This window comes from Aspergillus flavus, chromosome 3 (assembly GCF_009017415.1).
Source record: "Aspergillus flavus chromosome 3, complete sequence".
Classification (NCBI taxonomy): domain Eukaryota; kingdom Fungi; phylum Ascomycota; class Eurotiomycetes; order Eurotiales; family Aspergillaceae; genus Aspergillus; species Aspergillus flavus.
This window is the reverse complement of record NC_092407.1, coordinates 3,678,096-3,695,353: the sequence shown is the minus strand read 5'-3', so window position 1 is coordinate 3,695,353 and position 17,258 is coordinate 3,678,096. Positions and strand designations below refer to the sequence as shown.

At 47.0% G+C, this 17,258-nt stretch overlaps 7 protein-coding genes across 7 annotated transcripts; 4 read left to right on the top strand and 3 right to left on the bottom strand.

The window, feature by feature from the left end:
* Nucleotides 1-64: 64 nt before the first annotated feature.
* On the bottom strand, nt 65-1,326 carry F9C07_2152796 (ML domain-containing protein). Its single transcript, XM_041291217.2, has 3 exons — nt 949-1,326; nt 654-870; nt 65-555 (listed from the first exon to the last, which is right to left on the bottom strand). The coding sequence occupies exons 1-3, from the start codon at nt 1,161-1,163 to the stop codon at nt 460-462; spliced, it is 528 nt and encodes a 175-aa protein (XP_041145023.1). The 5' UTR covers nt 1,164-1,326; the 3' UTR covers nt 65-459.
* A 1,071-nt stretch (nt 1,327-2,397) lies between these two features.
* On the bottom strand, nt 2,398-3,035 carry F9C07_2202065 (ATPase, V1 complex, subunit F; the record flags this gene model as incomplete). The annotated part of the gene is made up of 5 exons (XM_071509529.1): nt 2,398-2,538; nt 2,632-2,769; nt 2,836-2,869; nt 2,927-2,961; nt 3,018-3,035. The coding sequence occupies 5 exons, from the start codon at nt 3,033-3,035 to the stop codon at nt 2,398-2,400; spliced, it is 366 nt and encodes a 121-aa protein (XP_071365186.1).
* Nucleotides 3,036-3,095: 60 nt separating this feature from the next.
* On the top strand, nt 3,096-5,159 carry F9C07_1451555 (uncharacterized protein). Its single transcript, XM_041291231.2, has 3 exons — nt 3,096-3,275; nt 3,347-3,641; nt 3,748-5,159. The coding sequence occupies exons 2-3, from the start codon at nt 3,384-3,386 to the stop codon at nt 4,834-4,836; spliced, it is 1,347 nt and encodes a 448-aa protein (XP_041145021.1). The 5' UTR covers nt 3,096-3,275; nt 3,347-3,383; the 3' UTR covers nt 4,837-5,159.
* A 322-nt stretch (nt 5,160-5,481) lies between these two features.
* Nucleotides 5,482-8,469, top strand: F9C07_2220973 (NTP binding protein; the record flags this gene model as incomplete). Its single annotated transcript, XM_041285476.2, has 1 exon — nt 5,482-8,469. One exon carries the CDS (start codon nt 5,482-5,484, stop codon nt 8,467-8,469), a length of 2,988 nt encoding a protein of 995 aa, XP_041145020.2.
* Nucleotides 8,470-8,678: 209 nt separating this feature from the next.
* F9C07_2282385 (methylenetetrahydrofolate reductase 2) lies at nt 8,679-11,885 on the bottom strand. Its single transcript, XM_041291215.2, has 5 exons — nt 11,669-11,885; nt 11,423-11,523; nt 10,492-11,329; nt 9,567-10,438; nt 8,679-9,508 (listed from the first exon to the last, which is right to left on the bottom strand). The coding sequence occupies exons 3-5, from the start codon at nt 11,313-11,315 to the stop codon at nt 9,366-9,368; spliced, it is 1,839 nt and encodes a 612-aa protein (XP_041145019.1). The 5' UTR covers nt 11,316-11,329; nt 11,423-11,523; nt 11,669-11,885; the 3' UTR covers nt 8,679-9,365.
* On the top strand, nt 11,886-13,501 carry F9C07_2282384 (orotate phosphoribosyltransferase). The gene has a single exon (XM_041285473.2). It carries the CDS (start codon nt 12,234-12,236, stop codon nt 12,981-12,983), a length of 750 nt encoding a protein of 249 aa, XP_041145018.1. The 5' UTR covers nt 11,886-12,233; the 3' UTR covers nt 12,984-13,501.
* Nucleotides 13,502-15,643: 2,142 nt separating this feature from the next.
* Nucleotides 15,644-15,891, top strand: F9C07_7290 (uncharacterized protein; the record flags this gene model as incomplete). Its single annotated transcript, XM_071511602.1, has 2 exons — nt 15,644-15,702; nt 15,756-15,891. 2 exons carry the CDS (start codon nt 15,644-15,646, stop codon nt 15,889-15,891), a joined length of 195 nt encoding a protein of 64 aa, XP_071365185.1.
* Between the last annotated feature and the right edge of the window lie 1,367 nt (nt 15,892-17,258).

The window sequence follows — 17,258 nt, the reverse complement described above, 5'->3', positions numbered from 1 at the left end:
AGCGGATGGATATCCGACTAAGATATAATCTTTTACCATAGACGAAATAATTCAATATTAGTTTTGGGAAGATTAGTGGAGATGTGGCAGACAGGATACTCTATATCGGCTTCGTGCACTGTAGTTAAGAATGGGATGTTTGATTCAAATAAACCATGCGTATGGACATTAGAGCTCTACCTGGGCTGATGATACAGATGAAGCTAAGCGATGCGAAACGACAGATATAAATATACCCGCACTTGATAAAGAAAGCGGTAGTATCGAGCGGATGCTCCGAAACGCCGTACAAGACATAGCGAATGAAGTCGAAAAAATCATGAATCATGCGATTGCAAAGAAAGGAAGACACAGAGCTGATTTGGGTACATGTCGAGGTTCGTGTTTAGGGAAACGGCATGTTCAACCTAGGTTGAGCATATCGATATCTAAGTGCAGGGCGTACATATTGCCAACCTCTCAGAAGGGACCCTTAAATTCAATGTTAAGGGCCTTCAGGCAAGTGATATGCTCACCATCACTATTGAAGACATCGGCTTGAACAGTGTATTTGCCCTATCCACAAGCCATCTATTAGCACTATATCCTGGCCAGGGTCGAGTGTGCTCGCCGGCAAAACAGACCCCATCGAAGCATGCGTCAATAAGACTCACCGGAGGAATCTGTTTTGGCAAATCGACCTGCTTGGTCAATGTCATGTCACCTGGTCCCAGAGGACATTTAAGTTCTACGTTGACGAGCTGTTCACAGAGATCGGCTGTCTGCCTGACAAGAGTGATCAAGCCATATTTGACCTCCAAAAGCACATAAGCACCATCCTCGATCTTTTCACGCAAGGTGCCCGAGGCCGTGATGGCAAGAGTTTTGCCACTATTAACAATTAGCCCCGATGTTCAATATCATACCAAAGGACGCCTGTGTATGCTTATTTGCTGTTCGTTGACATACGGAAGAGGTGGGTTAGGTGACAAGTCCACCTGTTTGATATCTAGGATATCGCCCGACGGGTCATTACAATACTCCAGAGGGTTGTTTCCTGGGACGGATTTGGCTTGTGCTTGGATAGGGGATTGGGATGACTTGAAGAAGTCGAGGCTTCGAGCTGTGGTGGAAACGGGGGCGAGGCAGACGAGAAGCGCTGCGGCAGTTGATAAGAACTTCATGATTGCGAGGATTTGTCAAACTGCTCGGGATCGGATCACGATGAGATGGGAAATCGAGTCCAAATTATATGAGTACCACTATGACTGGTGATGACGATGGTGGAAGTTTAGTATATAGCAAGTAGTAAGTTGTACCTCTCGTAAGGTAAGTCAGTAGAGGAAGGGGAGAAGCGGTGTCATGGGACCATGACGAATGGCTGGGCGCACGTGATACCAGTAGAGGCACAGCAGCCTGATTGGTGGGAATGCAATGCATGGCGTTTATTATTCACATTTAAAGCATTGAGCTAAACTTTCGAACCAAACATGAGATATCTTGATCTCTGAAATGCTTCTTGTTGCTCACTATGACGACAACCGAAACCTCACGGATCTGAAGAATGACATCCGTCCGTAACTAAACTTACTCTGTATGGAGCCCAATTGCCTATCGTGGAGATCGACCCACCTTCACAAGCTTCTCTGGAATCGGGATTGGATGAGATGGTTATTCTGTTACTATTTCTCAACAGTAGCGTAATGCTGGCCCATACATGCTCGTATCATTTCTACTGTGTATAACATCATCTCATCACCCTTAACCAAGAGGAGGCTAAACTTCGTCTGACGGTCGATTTTGCAAAAGTACCGGACCCCGGCATTTGCTCCATAGTTACGGTGGCCCTCAGAGGACGAAATGGGCGCAATTCTCGTTGTGAAGCTTACCAAGTAAAATGCTTCCTTTACGAGCCATACCATGCTGCGTCCATTTTCGATCTTTACGTTCTCACCTAGGGCACGCCGCATATATTTATAGGTCGTCGGCAAAGATTTATCAGAAGATATGGATCGGTCCACTGCACTGTCAATTGAGTACCTCCCACATTTATTTCCGCTGGATGAATGTCGAAGTGACTAGTCTTCCGTTAAAGGCAAGATATGCCGAGCGAGTCTGGTGAACTGTCAACTACTGTTCTACCAGCTCACTGTTTACCAGGCACAAATATTCTCACGAAGTCTATTTACGAGATGTCAAAGACGTTTTCTTTTGTAGGAAAGTCGTCCTGACATAAATATCGGATGGGTGCCATTCTCTAACTTATCCATGGTAGGCACATACGAGTCTATATGAACAACTCTTCAATAAATTGGGTATCATCCCTTTGCGCACAACGGTTCCATTATCCCACAACCACATATGACATTTATAACACGATGAGGACAAACAAAAGGTAGAACAGGGTACTCCCTGGATCTATTCTCCAAATAAACGCCGCACCCGTTTAAGCACGCTATCCTTCTCGGGGTCGTACGGGTGATCCTTGCTTGGAATTTCTAGAACTGCAGGAAATGGATCGGCAAAGGAATCGACACTATGGCGGATGCGCTCTGCAACCTGTTCTCTCGTAAGCACGGCGACGAACTATAAAGAGCTTGAACATTTTTCTTTTAGGGCCGCGGGGGGAAGCACATAGCTTGAGTAACGTACGTGTTGATTGATGAGAACGATAGCAATATCTTTTCTTTCTTGGGTGAAGTTTTGGAACGCTTTCTCAATCGTAGAGGTTTCGGTCTTAGAGTCTACCACGAGGAAATTCCGTTGGGAGTCGGGGGGGTCTGTGACATGCTTTGAGAAGCCGATTAGCTCACCATCGGACATGTCGGCTGCTATAGCGCTCTTGAATCCACTTACGCCAACACCTGCGAGAAGAAGTCCAGTCACCGAGCTGATATAGGGAATTAGCAAAATTTGGTTCAGAATAACCCCACAGACTGTAGATTACTCTTCATCTCCGATGACAGCAAGGAACTGCCGGTCCTGTGGTATGTCAGCCGTCGGACTCGTGCAGATAAGAAGTGAAGTGGAGTGTGTACCTTGGCTTGGGCCGCCATAGTGATAGATCTGAGCGGTCGGCGAAGGGAACAGCTCAAACGTAAGTGGGATAAGACAAGGGTGACACTGTCCCCGTGGAGTCTCGACTTCCCGCAACTTGATCGGACAGTCGTCATAAGTGGCCCCGACTCTGCTTATATAATCACAATTGTATGCGCTTTTTCTCATTGTGTTGTTGGATGTTTACACAAGTGGGACGCAAAGCTTGCCCTCAGCTTGTTGTCTTTGTCTTGCCATAGGTAAGTCCAGCGCTGATTCCTATGTACCTTTTGGTACCACTCAATAGGCTAATTCCTTTACTGAATTGCAGTTGCTCGCGCTACTATCGTAGCTTTTTTGGCGTCACGATGCCCCGGCTCATACGCCGCCAACCATTGACAGAGCGTATCAAATCCTATCTAAACCCCTTGGACTTTCTCCTATGGCTGTCGGAAGAGATAGATGCAAATGATTGGGATCAGTTTGAGAAGGACTGGGCACTTCCTTTGGGTGTGGCCTTAAATGTGGTCTTTCTGATCGCAAGAGCCAATACTCAACCCAGTGGCGGGAGAGCCATAGACGATGTTTTCGGCGAAGATGGAGGTACTCCCTGGCTCAGCTGGTTTGTAAGTTGTTTTCCGATAGCCATAGATTTTTACCGCCTATAACTTTGAGGTCCAGGCTCGTTGTGTGACTTGGGAATTTTGGCGCTAATGAACACCTTCATCACAGGCTTCGTTCGTCGTTCATCTACTCGCGTGTTTTACCGGGCTTAATAGTCTCTATACATTTTACCGCAAACGACACTATCGCATGTTTGAAGCATCAATTGATCGCGCACCTGCGACACCATCGGCTCACCGTGTACGTGTTGACTCAACTCCAGCCTCACCGCTGCGATACTTTGCAAATGCGATTTCCGGGTCGGCACGTTCAAGAGCGCACCCCGATGCGCAGCGCGACGTGTGGGAACTTGCCGTGTGGGACCCTCTACCGATATGTTTGCGGTTGTTCTGCCTTTTTAGCCCCGGGCACGTTTTAGTTTACTGGCTTTTCCTGCCTACACAACTGTCAGATCCTCGACCAAGTGTTACCATTGTGACGACAATCTTTTTGACAACGCTTTTGTCAGTACAGATGACATTTCTATCATCCTCTTTTAAGCAACAGGCCAAGGATTCTACCCTGGTACATAAAGAAGTGTTGAAAGAGTATGACACAAAATATGTACATCCTCGAACTCAGCCTTTAATGAGAGATGTCGGTACTCAATTTTCTGGCGCAGATGTCACCCAATCCGGCTCCAAATCCAAATCTAACAAAGTGGACACTTATACTCCAACATTCATTGTCCAGCGGGGGTTCAAGACCAGCCCGAACCCCAACTACCTTAAACACGTTGACCCGGATGGTATTTCTTCTGGGCGTCAATCACTAGCTGGAACCCCTTCTGGCCCGTCTCAATACCAAGGCTCACTGCAAACACCAAGTCATTTGCGGGACACTTCTCCTATTGTTCGAGGTCCGATCTCGTCAATTCGGCAGCCGCAGTTTCGTCAAACCCCTACCGCCACGGGAGATGGTGGCAGTCTTGGTATCTACTCGCATGCTAATTCTCCGTTGAGGAAATCAAGTTCCACGAACTTTGACCGCCGTCTCCAAAGTACTGGGGATTTCTTTTATAGGGAGCGAGGTGGAAGTCCAATGAAGAAGCCGTCTAGCCCGCTGAAGAGAAGCAATGTTCCTGGTGACGCGAGCGCCATTGCGTCAGGTTCAAGACGAAGTCATCTCGACTTACGTCGCCAGACAGGAAGGTTCTAAACAACTCAGAGTTATGATTTGTTCCTAGTAGGAAAGAGGACAACTTCATGGTAGGCCGATGCATCACGCATTCCTCGGAATTATTATACCGTTTACCCGCATATAGTCTTGTGGACAACATTTAACTAAGCATATGGGAGGGGAGTTTGGGAGTCCTTAGTCTTTTCTTCAGCTCAAAGATATATTCCTATTGCGTTCAAGGGGCACAGAGTCGACCCATATCAACTCGGGAATGTAGTCTGATAACAGACACGGCCAGCCACTGTATTATATGTTCCATGTCGCATTGTTGCGATGTTCGGAAATTAAACTTGAGCCAAACCGCAAATGAGGAAGCCAAAATATGTCCAGTCTTTTCGTTATTTCCTAAAATTCCTACTTGGTTACTTAGGATCCCGTCTGGGGCATGCCAGATGGGCAAGGGCGTCGCTGCTTCCCCAGATGTGGCCCAAATAAAAAGGAACCGACCAAGCGCGTGTGCTATTGCCATACCAAATAGCGTCAGAGCAGGGGCACACATTCCATGCTGAGCGACTCCTGTTTCTTGTTGCATTCCTTGAAGTGGTGAGCTGGATTCCTTAGCATTCCAATCGTATCATTACGCACGTCATCCCTTTTGCAACTTGGAATCAGCCTGCAGAGCAAATGTTCTCTCGAACTCTCTTCGCAAATGCTCTGTCGTGTTTCAATGAGCCATCAGCTTCATTGTCGCACGGCAAACGCCTCAGAAGGCGTAGTAATCACATCCCACCTTCACATACACAAGAAAAACCACGGTTTTCTAGGAAGGAATGGGTAAGTCGAAGGGCTGAACCTGACCTAAGAGTCGAATCTGTTAGCCTACCTCATCGATCCAAAATGGAGGGACATATTCCTTTACCGAAAGGACATTTGCTCAACCTCCAGCCTCGAGCTCGAAACGGCAGACGTACCAAATTCAGTGACCAAGGAGCGGAAAACGAGCAAAATGGAGCACATCCGACGGGGACCGACCAAAAGTCGGCCGGATCGAAGATTGGAACCCCCGAAACACCCCAGACTCTTTTGCGAAGGGGCAAGGCCACCAAGCTTCCCATGCCTAGAGCGTTTGCAGATAATGGTACGGAGCAAAAGAGGGAAGCATCCGTCACGCCTCAGAAAAAGGAGCAGAATATCAAGGTGCAGGGTCAGATGAAACGGTCCCCTGGTGCATCGGATCGCGAATCACCAAACTCGACAGACAAAGAACGCGAGCAATATTGGCGGAAAGTTCGAGGGAAGTTCGACAGGGAGTCGCCTACAGCATCACGCAACAAAGACAAACAGAAGGATTATTGTCAAGAGGCCTATAGAAAGATTATTTCATTGGCTAGCTCACCCAAACATGAAATCGCCAAACATAAGCAAAAAACAGCAAGTCCAGCTACTCGTGGTCAAAGAGTTTCTGAGCAAGGGGCTAAGCCCAGAACCAAAATAGCGGGTCCTACCATCGGCTGTCAAGGTAGCCCTGTGTCACACACCAAGGGGCATTCCGGTAATCAGGATGGATCTCAGGCGAGCAAGGACAAACTGACAGGCCGTGAGACCCATGACACGCCGCCTCAAAGGTCCCCTGTCAAGACAGATAACACTACCGACTCATCCATTCATTCACACCCTTCTATATCACCAGTTTCAGGCCCTAGCAGCTCGATGACCGAGTGGGAAGATAGATTTGTTGTCAATATGCCATCGGCCAAAGATCCAAATCCACCAACAATGAGCGTGGAGCAGATTGTGGAGTTTCAAAAGAGCATCGAGAATGTGCACAAAGATGGAGAGACGATGCTTGACCCTGATGCCCTTCCAAGTCCACGTACCACGTCACCTGAGGATAATCCGAATCTGCCAGATCACGAACGAAAGCAGCTTAGTACCCTCGACGGCCAGGACTCACGTTCAAGTCGTTCTGCAGAGACAGGTGAACAACCGGCAACGTGTCCATCTGGTCATAATCGATATTACTCACCTGACGAGGTTGGGAAACAGCGCTTCAGCACTATCTGGGAAGAGTCAACATCGAGAATAAAGCAGAAGGTCTCTGATGCTAATCCGGACGGCTCTTTTTTAGGGTGCAGGGAAATCAAGGGTCCATACGACAAGAATCCCGACGAGATTTTGCTTTTCTCTTCAACCAACGAGCGCCCCAGAGTGGTGGATGTGTCGACACCAATGGCCAAACCAAGGGATTGGAAAAAAATAATTACGCCAACCCACACAACGACAGCAGTGTCAGAGGAAAAGACTGTCGCTCAAGAAGAACGGAAGCCAGCTTTTCAGAGTTCGAAGCATGCCCAATGCTCCAAGCAGTCACCGAAGACGATGTGTCACGAGACTATATGTCAACGACAGGACAAGGCAGAGACGCCTGCGCATGTCTCGGGGAAAGAGAACACAAACCATGCTGCCCATGCAGCAAGAACTCAGGACCAGAGAAAGAGCCATGGGGACGATGTGTTCATTATCACACCCACTATCACACGCACTATGGTGACCACTGGGGAAGCGAGAGGCGCTACGCCGAAACGTTCAGGCATACCGCCTCGGATAGCAGGCGAAACCATCAAAGATGTAAGGACGAAGCCTCAAATGCACTCTTCACCGTCGGGATTACGACGAGCGACCCAAAATTCGTGGGAGAGATCCAACGCAACTTGGCCAGCGCCTTCATTTTCAAGAGACACTCCCATGAAAAATGCTCCGGTGACACAACAAGGTCGAGCAGAACTGGGGCATATGAGCGCGGAAAGGCGCCAGGCCATACGTGGGTACATCCGTATGCCCGTCATGGTAAAGTCACGGACAGAAAATCTCGGTCAACGCGTACATAATACCACCCCACCAAAAGCGCCTGCTACTTCGCCGAAAAATGATTACCAAACCCCTGCAAGGAGCATGTCGGAGTCGTCTCAGTCCATACCCTCCTCGGGCCACGATATCTCTCCTGCCGGTTCGCTCACGAGGGATCAGCGGTATCCAAAAGCGCCAGCGCAGACCGCAAGAATTGTTGAGGTAGCCGAATTGGATGGCCTACAGGTCGACGATCCTAAAGATGAGCGTAAGACAGATCACAAGGAAGACGACAAATCAGGCGGCAAGTACACACACGAAGAGCATCTTCGCTCTAAGGTCGCTGATTTGCGTGCTGATCTACAGACAAGTGCGGTACAAGCAGACTACCGGGGTTTGTTGAATTCAATTACTATAAGTCTGATCATGGACATCTTCATCCTCTCGGCTGCGCAGGCACACAGCCTCTTCACACAGATAATAGACAATCGGCATTCAAGGACCGTCTTGTTCAAAATTGCTTTGAACTGTATTCTGAACATGGTTGAACACTGCCTGCATGTTTTCAGGAACCTGTTGCATGCTTGCTCCATTTACACCACAACAGGAGTTTGGCCTAGACCAAGTGAGAAAGATCTTGCTCGTTTTCTGACTGATCTTTGTCAAGTGGTGATTTACCTTGGTGTTCTTGGTTCTATCATGATGCTTCTGGGGCGAGCAGTTGAATATGTCATTCTTATCGGAAGCTGGATCGTATGGTTTGTAAGACCTCTCGGGTGGTTTCTGAGTGCGCTAGGAAGAGTTCTACAGGGTATGACAAACTGATACCTTTGGAGCCTTACATTGTTCTTGTACTTTTTGTATACTTGAGTGGCGGGTCCTCATTTCATGTATTATTATTCTTACGTTTGAACGTCTTTCCCAGCGACGTCAGTTATCGTTATGAACGGTTGTGCAATACAAGGTATTCTTTTGGGGCATAAAACGTGCTATATAATTAGTCAAGGCCCTCATATCATCTAATAGTAGGAAGAGTGTAAAGGCCCGAAGGCAAGTAACTATCATCATCACATTGATTTTGTTTTGGTTTTTGAGTCTATATTTCTATTCAAGACTTGAGTAAATAAAATTCCGTGAAATATATCAAATGCTTCATGAAGAAACTCCGTATCCCGTGTTGAAAAGGATAACTTTTCTTCGTTTCTCATGAACCCAACTCCGTTGTCATCCATAGTGTTGAATTATCGTAAGGTATCGCATCACCCTGTTGTATGTAGCCCTGCTCTGTTTTAAATAAAAGAGAAAGAGAAAAAGACAAAAGCGAGATAGAAAGTGGAGATGAGGATGTATAGACGAAAGTGAAAGAGGAGGCGGGGTCATGGTTGACGACCCCTGAGCTTCGGGCTCCTAGGGAGATTTGATTATGATGTTGAATTTAAGATTCTTCTCGCGCGCGATGAGAAATGAAAATAATCGGGTGGGGGTATAAGGTTGAAGTTAAAAGTCATGTTGAAATTAAATAACGCTCAAAGAAGAAATCGTTGAGAGGTCTTCAATTCGTGTCGCCATAAGCCATTCCGCGCCGTGGGGTGGTTCGACCCCAGGCAGGTATCGTTGAGATATAGATGTTGAATTAAGAAGTCATAGTAAATCGTTGAAGAGATGCCAGAGAAGTTAAAGAGCAGGCATAGCCTGGTGGGGTTGTTCGTGATATAGGTAGATTAGTTTGCGGTGGTCTCGGCCGTTTCGTTCTCCTGAGATTTCAAGTCGGCATTGTCTGCGGCGACTTCGACGTCGAAATCTCTTACGTTCAAGTCCTTGAACAGTTCAAAGAGATCGTATGTGTTGTGGAAGTCGTTGTTGACTGGATAGAAAGAATCAGCAAGTGAAATGAAGATGTAATAACTTTAGGATTAACTCACCGATGTTAACAAGGTACCAGCTGTCCACCAAACCTTGGATCAACTTCCTGCTGGGGCTTGTAGCAGCATGACACTTAGCCCAGTCTTCACCTAGACGGTATGCCTCGTCCTTCCAGGCTAAGAAACTGATTGTTTCAACAATGGTAGGTTGGACAACCTCTCTACCCGCGAAGATACCCCAAGTCAAGGCGTTGGGGCTATCGTGGGTGTTGGTCCGCAATTCACCATTCTTTGAAACCGCGTGGTAGGTGAGATCCTCGTTACCCTCAATGCGTGCAATCAGTTCGTCAAGCAAGTACGGGGGGATCAAGAGTTCGAGGTATGCCTTCTGGTAGACGAAGCCATTCTTCGGACCCCACCCATACACAGGGTGGGACGACTTAGCTCCATTGACAGCCGGTTGTGAGTTGATAGTGAGTATACCCCGGTTATTGAGTTCGATAAGGTTGGGCTTGATAGCTTTCGCTTCAGAGCTGATAGGTGTGTCGCTCCAGGGCAACCGACTCAGCTTACCCTCCAGGTATCTCACAAAAAGACGCGACAGGTCCTTAATGGACTTTGGCTCACCCCACAGTTGAATGTTTTGTTCGTTTGTGCCCTTGAGTCCTATGCCGTAAGAATCAAGTTCACCGAAAGCGGGAGATCGGGAGTCGGTCCAGCGGCCGTTCGGGAATTCGTCCCATGTCTGCGTACGAGCGATGTAAGAAGAGTTTCTGTTCCGCCAGAAGATTGGGCGAACATCCTCTGCCCTACGGTTAAGACCAAGCGATGGCCGCCAGGGCAAGGGTCGCTGGATTGGTGTCTCTTCGGAGGGCAAAAGTTTCAGCTCATCGAGGACTAGCTGTGTGGCCTGGGCAAGGTTCATCGTATAACTAGTAACAGTTATGAGCTGTCGGTTTTGGTGGAAGAGAGAAATCCAACTTACAAGTGCAAATGGTTAATGCCAGCTGCCAGAAGCCTCCTGCACATGTCTGCGATCAAGACCTTTCCAATCTCCTTGACAGCTGCATCATCATTCTTCACGGGCTCCAGAGTCTCAAGCCAATCTTCGGGAATATGAATCTTTGTCCAGTTTGCTCGTCTGATAAACGCAGCATAGGTTTGAATCGGCATGATACCAGGGATAATAGGCACGTTGATTCCCTTAGCGCGGCATTTCTTTACCCAACTGATGAAAAGATCCGTATCGTAGAACATCTGTGTGATAACGAATGAGGCTCCTGCATCGACCTTCTCCTTCAGGTGATCGATCAAGAGGTCCACATCTGGGTTATCGTCGGCGCCTTCCGGGTAACCACCCACTCCAATGTCAAAATGGTTTCCGTATTTGTCCCGAATGTACTTGACCAGGTCTTTCGCATAACGAAGTCCGCCCTCGGCAGCTTCCCACTTCTCTTTCTCACGAGGCGGGTCACCGCGAAGGGCCAAGATATTAGTGCAGCCAGACTTGTAGGCGGCCTGGAGGGCAGCATCTACCTTTTCCGTCGGCATGTCTGTACATGTTAAATGCATGCAAGTCTCCAGTCCGTATACCGATTGGGCCACATTAACCATCTCACAAGTCAAGTCTGACAACCGCCCTCCGGCACCCCATGTGATATCAATGAAGGATGGGCCCAGTGCGTGCATTCGGTCCATTCTGTCGTAAAGATTTTGCACACCTTGCGCTGTTTTGGGGGGGAAGAACTCAAACGAGATGCCGACTCTTTCAGCGGCCTCATTTTGGGCAAGCTTTTCCTTAATATGCATTGTGTGTAGTTAGGCTAGATGACAGTACTAAAATTAGCGGATCTGTTGGGAATGATAATTGTAGTACAACTTCAACTTCGCTAGAAGGTCCAAAGGAATAAACTTACAGGAACAATGATGGGCTTTTTCACAACTGGGGCAAATTGTCTAGCTTAAACAGCGCTCTTGGTTGCTGTTCAACCGTTCCTGGTATTATCGGTCACCGGGCCTGCCAGCGAACAGTGTTAATATACCGAATGAGAAGCTTCCAACAAACAAACGAAGAAGAATTGAAAAGAATGAAAGACTGCTGCAAAGCCAGGTCTCAGAAGAAGGAAGAAAAGCCCAAGGGAAGGGAGGGGAAAAAAACCGACCTTACGTTAAAGCAAGGGGAAGATGAGATAACCTATCGTAAAGAAGGCCGGACTTCGGAGGTTGTCCTGTGGCACGTGTCCCACTCCCAATCGGTCAGTTACAGACCCTCAACAGAGCCTAAGGGTTATTTAGTGCACAGAATATGAGATCCAGGACTATATAGGGACACCAGTTCACTCTGAGATGTTTGAACCAGGCAGATCGGGCGGTAAGCAGAGAAAGAGGAACTTGGGAGAGGAGGAGAGAAAGAGAGCTAACACGATACGTCGGTCCGATCCACGGGCCTCCTCCCAGACCCCTCATTCCTGCCATTGGCCTAAGGCCTTCGCCCGCCTTGCCCCTCCTTGGGAAATTGCCTAAAAGAAAATCATAAAAAAAAAAAAAGACCCATCGATCGTTGCTGATAACCGTCTTTTCCCCCAAAACAAGTCTCACCACCGAATCTCACTACTCTGGACTATTTTTGTGTTTAACCAATTGAGGCTCCCAAATTATTAGCCTTGTTCCACTGAACCCTGAAATCTTCTATCAACACAAAAGTCGTCGCAAGGAAGATCTACAACAATGTCCGCCGCTACCATCCCTGCTCCTGCCGCCGAGCAAGACTACAAGGAGACATTGCTTCCCTTGTTGATGAAGAATAACGTCCTGTCCTTTGGCTCCTTTATCCTTAAGTCCGGCCGTGAATCTCCGTACTTCTTCACCTCTTCTCTCCTCCACACTGCGCCTTTGCTCCGTGCCACCTCGGCAGCCTATGCCAGTGTCTTGTCTGCCCCGCCATTCGTAACTGTTGCGGCGGACGGTACTACCACACCCAACTTCGACATTATCTTTGGCCCGGCTTATAAGGGCATTCCGGTGTGCGCTTCCGTTCTGAATGAATTAGCGGTGCGAGACTCTCTCTCCGCGTCTGCTAAGGGAACCTGGGACAATGTCAGCTACTCCTTCAACCGTAAGGAGGCCAAGGACCACGGTGAAGGAGGAAACATTGTCGGTGCTCCTCTGAAGGGAAAGCGTGTTGTCATTGTCGACGATGTTATCACAGCTGGAACCGCCATCCGCGAGGCCGTGAGCATCATTCAGAAGGAAGGCGGTATTGTTACCGGCATTGTTGTCCTACTTGATCGCGAGGAAAGAGTCAGCGACGCTGAGCCTAAGAGCGCTATCGGCGTTGCACAGAGGGATCTTGGTGAAAACATCCCCATTCGCGCAGTGATTGGTCTTCACGACTTGATCGAAAAGCTGGGTGATAAGATCGGGGAGTCCGAGATCCAGCGCTTGAAGGATTATAGGGCTCGCTACGGAGCCGAATAGATCCGGTGCATTAGCATTATAGGCAAAAAATAGACGACGAAATGATCATATTTTTCTTGTAAATACGCTGATTTGGCGCACATTCCTTCCCCGTTGTCGGTGTATCGAAAATCGGGTGAAGAGGCATTTCTTACGTTCTTTTTTGGATTATCTTTTTTATTTATAGATTCAATAGTGTCAATTTTTAATTGACATGGCTTATGTAGCATGCCCATGTATGTACGACTGCTTTTACGATAAATGACTCAATATAGAACTTGTTACGTGCATCGTTATATATATCTTGGCGAACGTTTTGCCATTCTGAGCAACAATTTGACTGGCATATGGGGCAGCTACACTAACATGTGTAGATTTATGAAGACTAGATCTGTTATTAGTAGAAATTTACAAGAATATATTGAGAATGTACTTAAGTAGCACATGTTCCGGTTTCAGTTCAATGCCTACACAAGCATATACAGTTGCTCACTATATCAAAATGGATAGACATAGTATATATACATGTCCCTTCAAGAATCTTTCATATGAGATTCCTGCGGAATATACTTTAAAGGATTGATTGGAATGCATCTGTTAGATTTGCCACAGGCCTCGCAATCATATCATCTACTGGTTGGTGTAGTCTCCGTCTTTTTACTTTCACCTACGAGGCTAGACATAGGATCCGACTCCCTGAGATGCTAACCTGGTGTTCAAGTATCTGTCGGTGGACCCAATCATCTGTTAAGGTCTTTAGTTACCCGATGTTCTTGCTACTAAACCCGTCCAAGCAGGATCCAAGAGGCTGACTATACACCAATAAGCACATTATCCCAAGTTAATTAGACACTCTACCCCTTAATATCTCCTTTGGCGAGTCTAGTATCAATATGTACGGCCATGGCTATCTGAAACGATATCGAATAAATATCTCCGTTGTCTTCTCTATTCAGAGTTGACCCGCTTCTGTAGGCTATTATAGCATTCACCACTCCCAAGGAGCCACGATCACTCGGACACCGACGAAGCCCGAAGAGTTTTGTATAGGATAGTCATCTTAAAGAGAGGTCTGTGTAATCCATGCGGAAGGTAAACATAGGCAACAAAGGCTTCACCGAGACTTACTTTCCAGCCTGGGAGCAGAGCTTCGACTCAACAACGAGCCACGGATAAGGAAAAGGCAAGGCACTCTTGTTAGGTTAACTTGCATCTCCTATACCGAGTCTATGGCACAACACTACAGGGTCTGGACTTGCACTTCCAAGGAACCCATCTCGCAGAAACAAGTTTTGATACTTAAGCTTTGGTGTGAGTTGACGGACTTTTATTTTGACAAAGCTGCGCGAGAGTCGATGACATGCAGACACAGATAGACCTCCGTGTAGCGGACAGTTGTAGAATATAAACAGCTCAACGATCCCTGATCCATACAAGCAAGGAAGTATAGCGAGAATAGGTGTCACGACAGTCACAACATGTGTGGTGCCATCCTGAATGTCTGCTCAGAAAGGCACGTCTGTGGCGAGCTGAAGGTCAACAAGGGCTTGCAGTCCGTCCTGCATGGAAAGTTGAGAAGGGCAGCAAGGCAAGTGGTAGAGAGTCGGTGAACGATAAGAGAGAGAAGCTGTCACTAGTTTCTGGGCTCATGGATGCAGGAAGTGGGTCCGATGGCGAACGTTCGGGCTCGGCCAGCGCGCTAATATCTGGTATCACAAAAGTTTCACGGGTAAGCTACAGCATCAGGGAGCTAAGCGCCTCTCATAAGGGGCTGCAAGAATTGACATGTATTGCTCACGGCCACGCTGGGTAGAACGAGTCAATTTCGCCAACGATGTATATGATATGTAGTCTGACTCCACTGTCGCTTACCATGTGCCTATAGGACTTATTGGCACCTGCACGATGGATAAGCTAGTCATTTTTGAAAGATAAAAAAGTGGGACCGGGGGAACAAAACATGCTGTTCAAACGCAATATTTGCAATGGTTTGGAGAAAGGTTCGGTTTACGACGCACCGGTAACGCACAGGAGGCTCGGTGAATCTTGCCTCCCTGTTTAGTTGCCTGCATATATGTCAGCTTAAGGCAGAAGTTTTGTCTTTTTTGAGTCCCCAAGTCAACTGAGGTGGTCACACCGCATTGGTCAGAATCGTTCCTTGTTGATCATACTTCTGATATCACACTGAAACTCGCTTGCGACAAGCAACAGAGTGTTGGAAGAACAAAGAATGACTCAATGTTGGGTGTTACCGCTTCTTCGTCGCCATCACTTCTACCTCAACGGTTGTGTTATGTGTTGATTGCTACATGCCTCAATACGAGGCGAAACAAGCCTCAGAACTCGAGCTGCGCCCTGTTGGTAGGCTTAGATAAGACTTAAAATTGTAACACATCAGATCACGAAGGTCTGTTCGCCTATCTAGGTAGTAGTATTCGGTTGATAAAGCTGTAGAATATCATCGGTATCTCCGGAGATGGTCAAGCCTGATGATCATGAGCGAGCTGTTATCATCTGCCTTCCATAATCAGCAAGATTGGGACCGGTGTCCCGATTGGGACCATAGTAAGGACATTTTCCAAATGATTGTAATTTGTATGCGTCTATAGTCACAGCTATAGAAGGGTTTGAAGGCCGAGCACGGACTATATAGGGTGGGCCGAGCTGATGTGTTGTTAATCATGTTCATGCTGGAGCTCTTTGGGACAGGCTACCAAGATCCTGGACAGCGATCATCCGAGTAATCTACTCTCCAAAGTTACCCTAGTTACTAGTTACTACTAAATTCCTTAGTAATGATTCAGGGACCGACAGGCGGTCTGTGATTGACCCACAAGTCCGGTGCGACGGTGAGTGGCTCAACCTCTCCACCCCCACGGGAGTCGGGGAGGCCATCGGATCCACCCAAACACAAGGAAGGATCTCGTAAGAAGTATATTAGTATGTGTGTTTGGTGTTGGTTCAATAATCAAGGATAAGGAGTTGTCTCAGATAGTATAACGAGCCGGACTCCGGTACAGAATATGATCGCAACTACCACGGCGCACGGGGTTCTGCTCTGCAAGCTTATCCGGATGGTACAGCTAGTTTATGCATCTTATATGTCATCATATGTGACATTTATCCCAACACTTAGTATGTTCGTCTGTTAGTACGATACACGCGGACAGACTTACCAGGATAGTTCCTTCATCCGCCTCGACTCCTCCAGCAAGGGATAAAGCCCACACCCAACAGACTGGGTAATAGTTTCAAACCGCACTGCCGTTTCCATTCGGAAATATTGTCAGATTTTTGTGCCCATCGCAATCGGAGGTTTGTTACGATAATTGACCTATTGGAAGTTAGTAACCGATTTTATTGCGACTAGATGTTCATGGAATACTACTATGATATAACAACATTCTGACAATCACCAGATATTTTTGATTTCAATGAAACTTGAATTGTAAATTCAGGTCAGAAATCAATTCCAATGAAGAATGGAACAAATGTCAACAGAAAACTTGAATCGGAACACTTCGACCAGATGCTTCTTCTAATTCATGAGCCTTTTTGTGTCAAAACGACTTATCAGCCAATCCGTATATCGTCCCTGGGATGTAAACCTAGTTCGTTGCCTCGTAAGTTAGGCGGCTCGTCTCCTTGCATCCGATCGAGCTCAGTAGAAGTCAACCGACATGTTCGGCCTCAGTATCTTGTCGAGCAGCAATCGATTGCAACATGTTAAATCATACTAATCCCGGATATAAAGTTGTGCTATTTTGAAGCTACCAAAGCAAGGAGGCGCACAAAGAAAGATTAATCGAATCCTGTTCTTTTAATGCTCTACAACCATCGTATGAATGCGTATGCATGCACGTAATCCATCATTTTGTCTGTTGGGTTTTTTACAATACCGTCATTTGGTGTTCGGCAGCCGGCGGCGGACAAAGGTTTAGTTCGCCTCAACAACTTCAACCTTAGAATATCAGTATTCAGCTCAACAATCTGGAATTGATTTCGCTATAATTCATGAGGCAATGAGCCTAGAGTGATTTCATCCTTCAGCCTCGTATACAAACCCTATTAGGAATGATAGAATGGCTAAACAAGTTACAAGCGAGCTACACATTATTCTGAGTCGAAAATTACACGATATGAGAGATCACAATATAATTGCCATAATGGGATCACAAAGATAAGTACACTCTCATAAACCCGATTATTCCGGAGGGAAAAAAACAAAATTGCGACATCGTGTCACGTCCTCGGTTCCACATGGCTTTATCAATGCTAGTAATATGAGTTCAGATA

Excerpts from the sequence above, each read along its gene's own strand:
- F9C07_2152796 (XM_041291217.2), bottom strand. The coding sequence starts at position 1,163 with ATGAAGTTCTTATCAACTGCCGCAGCGCTTCTCGTCTGCCTCGCCCCC. Across the intron at positions 871-948 it reads TCACCTAACCCACCTCTTCC|TGGCAAAACTCTTGCCATCA; the intron begins GTATGTCAACGA and ends AATTGTTAATAG. Across the intron at positions 556-653 it reads TGCCAAAACAGATTCCTCCG|GGCAAATACACTGTTCAAGC; the intron begins GTGAGTCTTATT and ends GCTTGTGGATAG.
- F9C07_1451555 (XM_041291231.2), top strand. The coding sequence starts at position 3,384 with ATGCCCCGGCTCATACGCCGCCAACCATTGACAGAGCGTATCAAATCC. Across the intron at positions 3,642-3,747 it reads CTCCCTGGCTCAGCTGGTTT|GCTTCGTTCGTCGTTCATCT; the intron begins GTAAGTTGTTTT and ends CCTTCATCACAG.
- F9C07_2282385 (XM_041291215.2), bottom strand. The coding sequence starts at position 11,315 with ATGCATATTAAGGAAAAGCTTGCCCAAAATGAGGCCGCTGAAAGAGTC. Across the intron at positions 10,439-10,491 it reads GGCATTAACCATTTGCACTT|TTATACGATGAACCTTGCCC; the intron begins GTAAGTTGGATT and ends AACTGTTACTAG. Across the intron at positions 9,509-9,566 it reads CTGGTACCTTGTTAACATCG|TCAACAACGACTTCCACAAC; the intron begins GTGAGTTAATCC and ends CTTTCTATCCAG.
- F9C07_2282384 (XM_041285473.2), top strand. The coding sequence starts at position 12,234 with ATGTCCGCCGCTACCATCCCTGCTCCTGCCGCCGAGCAAGACTACAAG.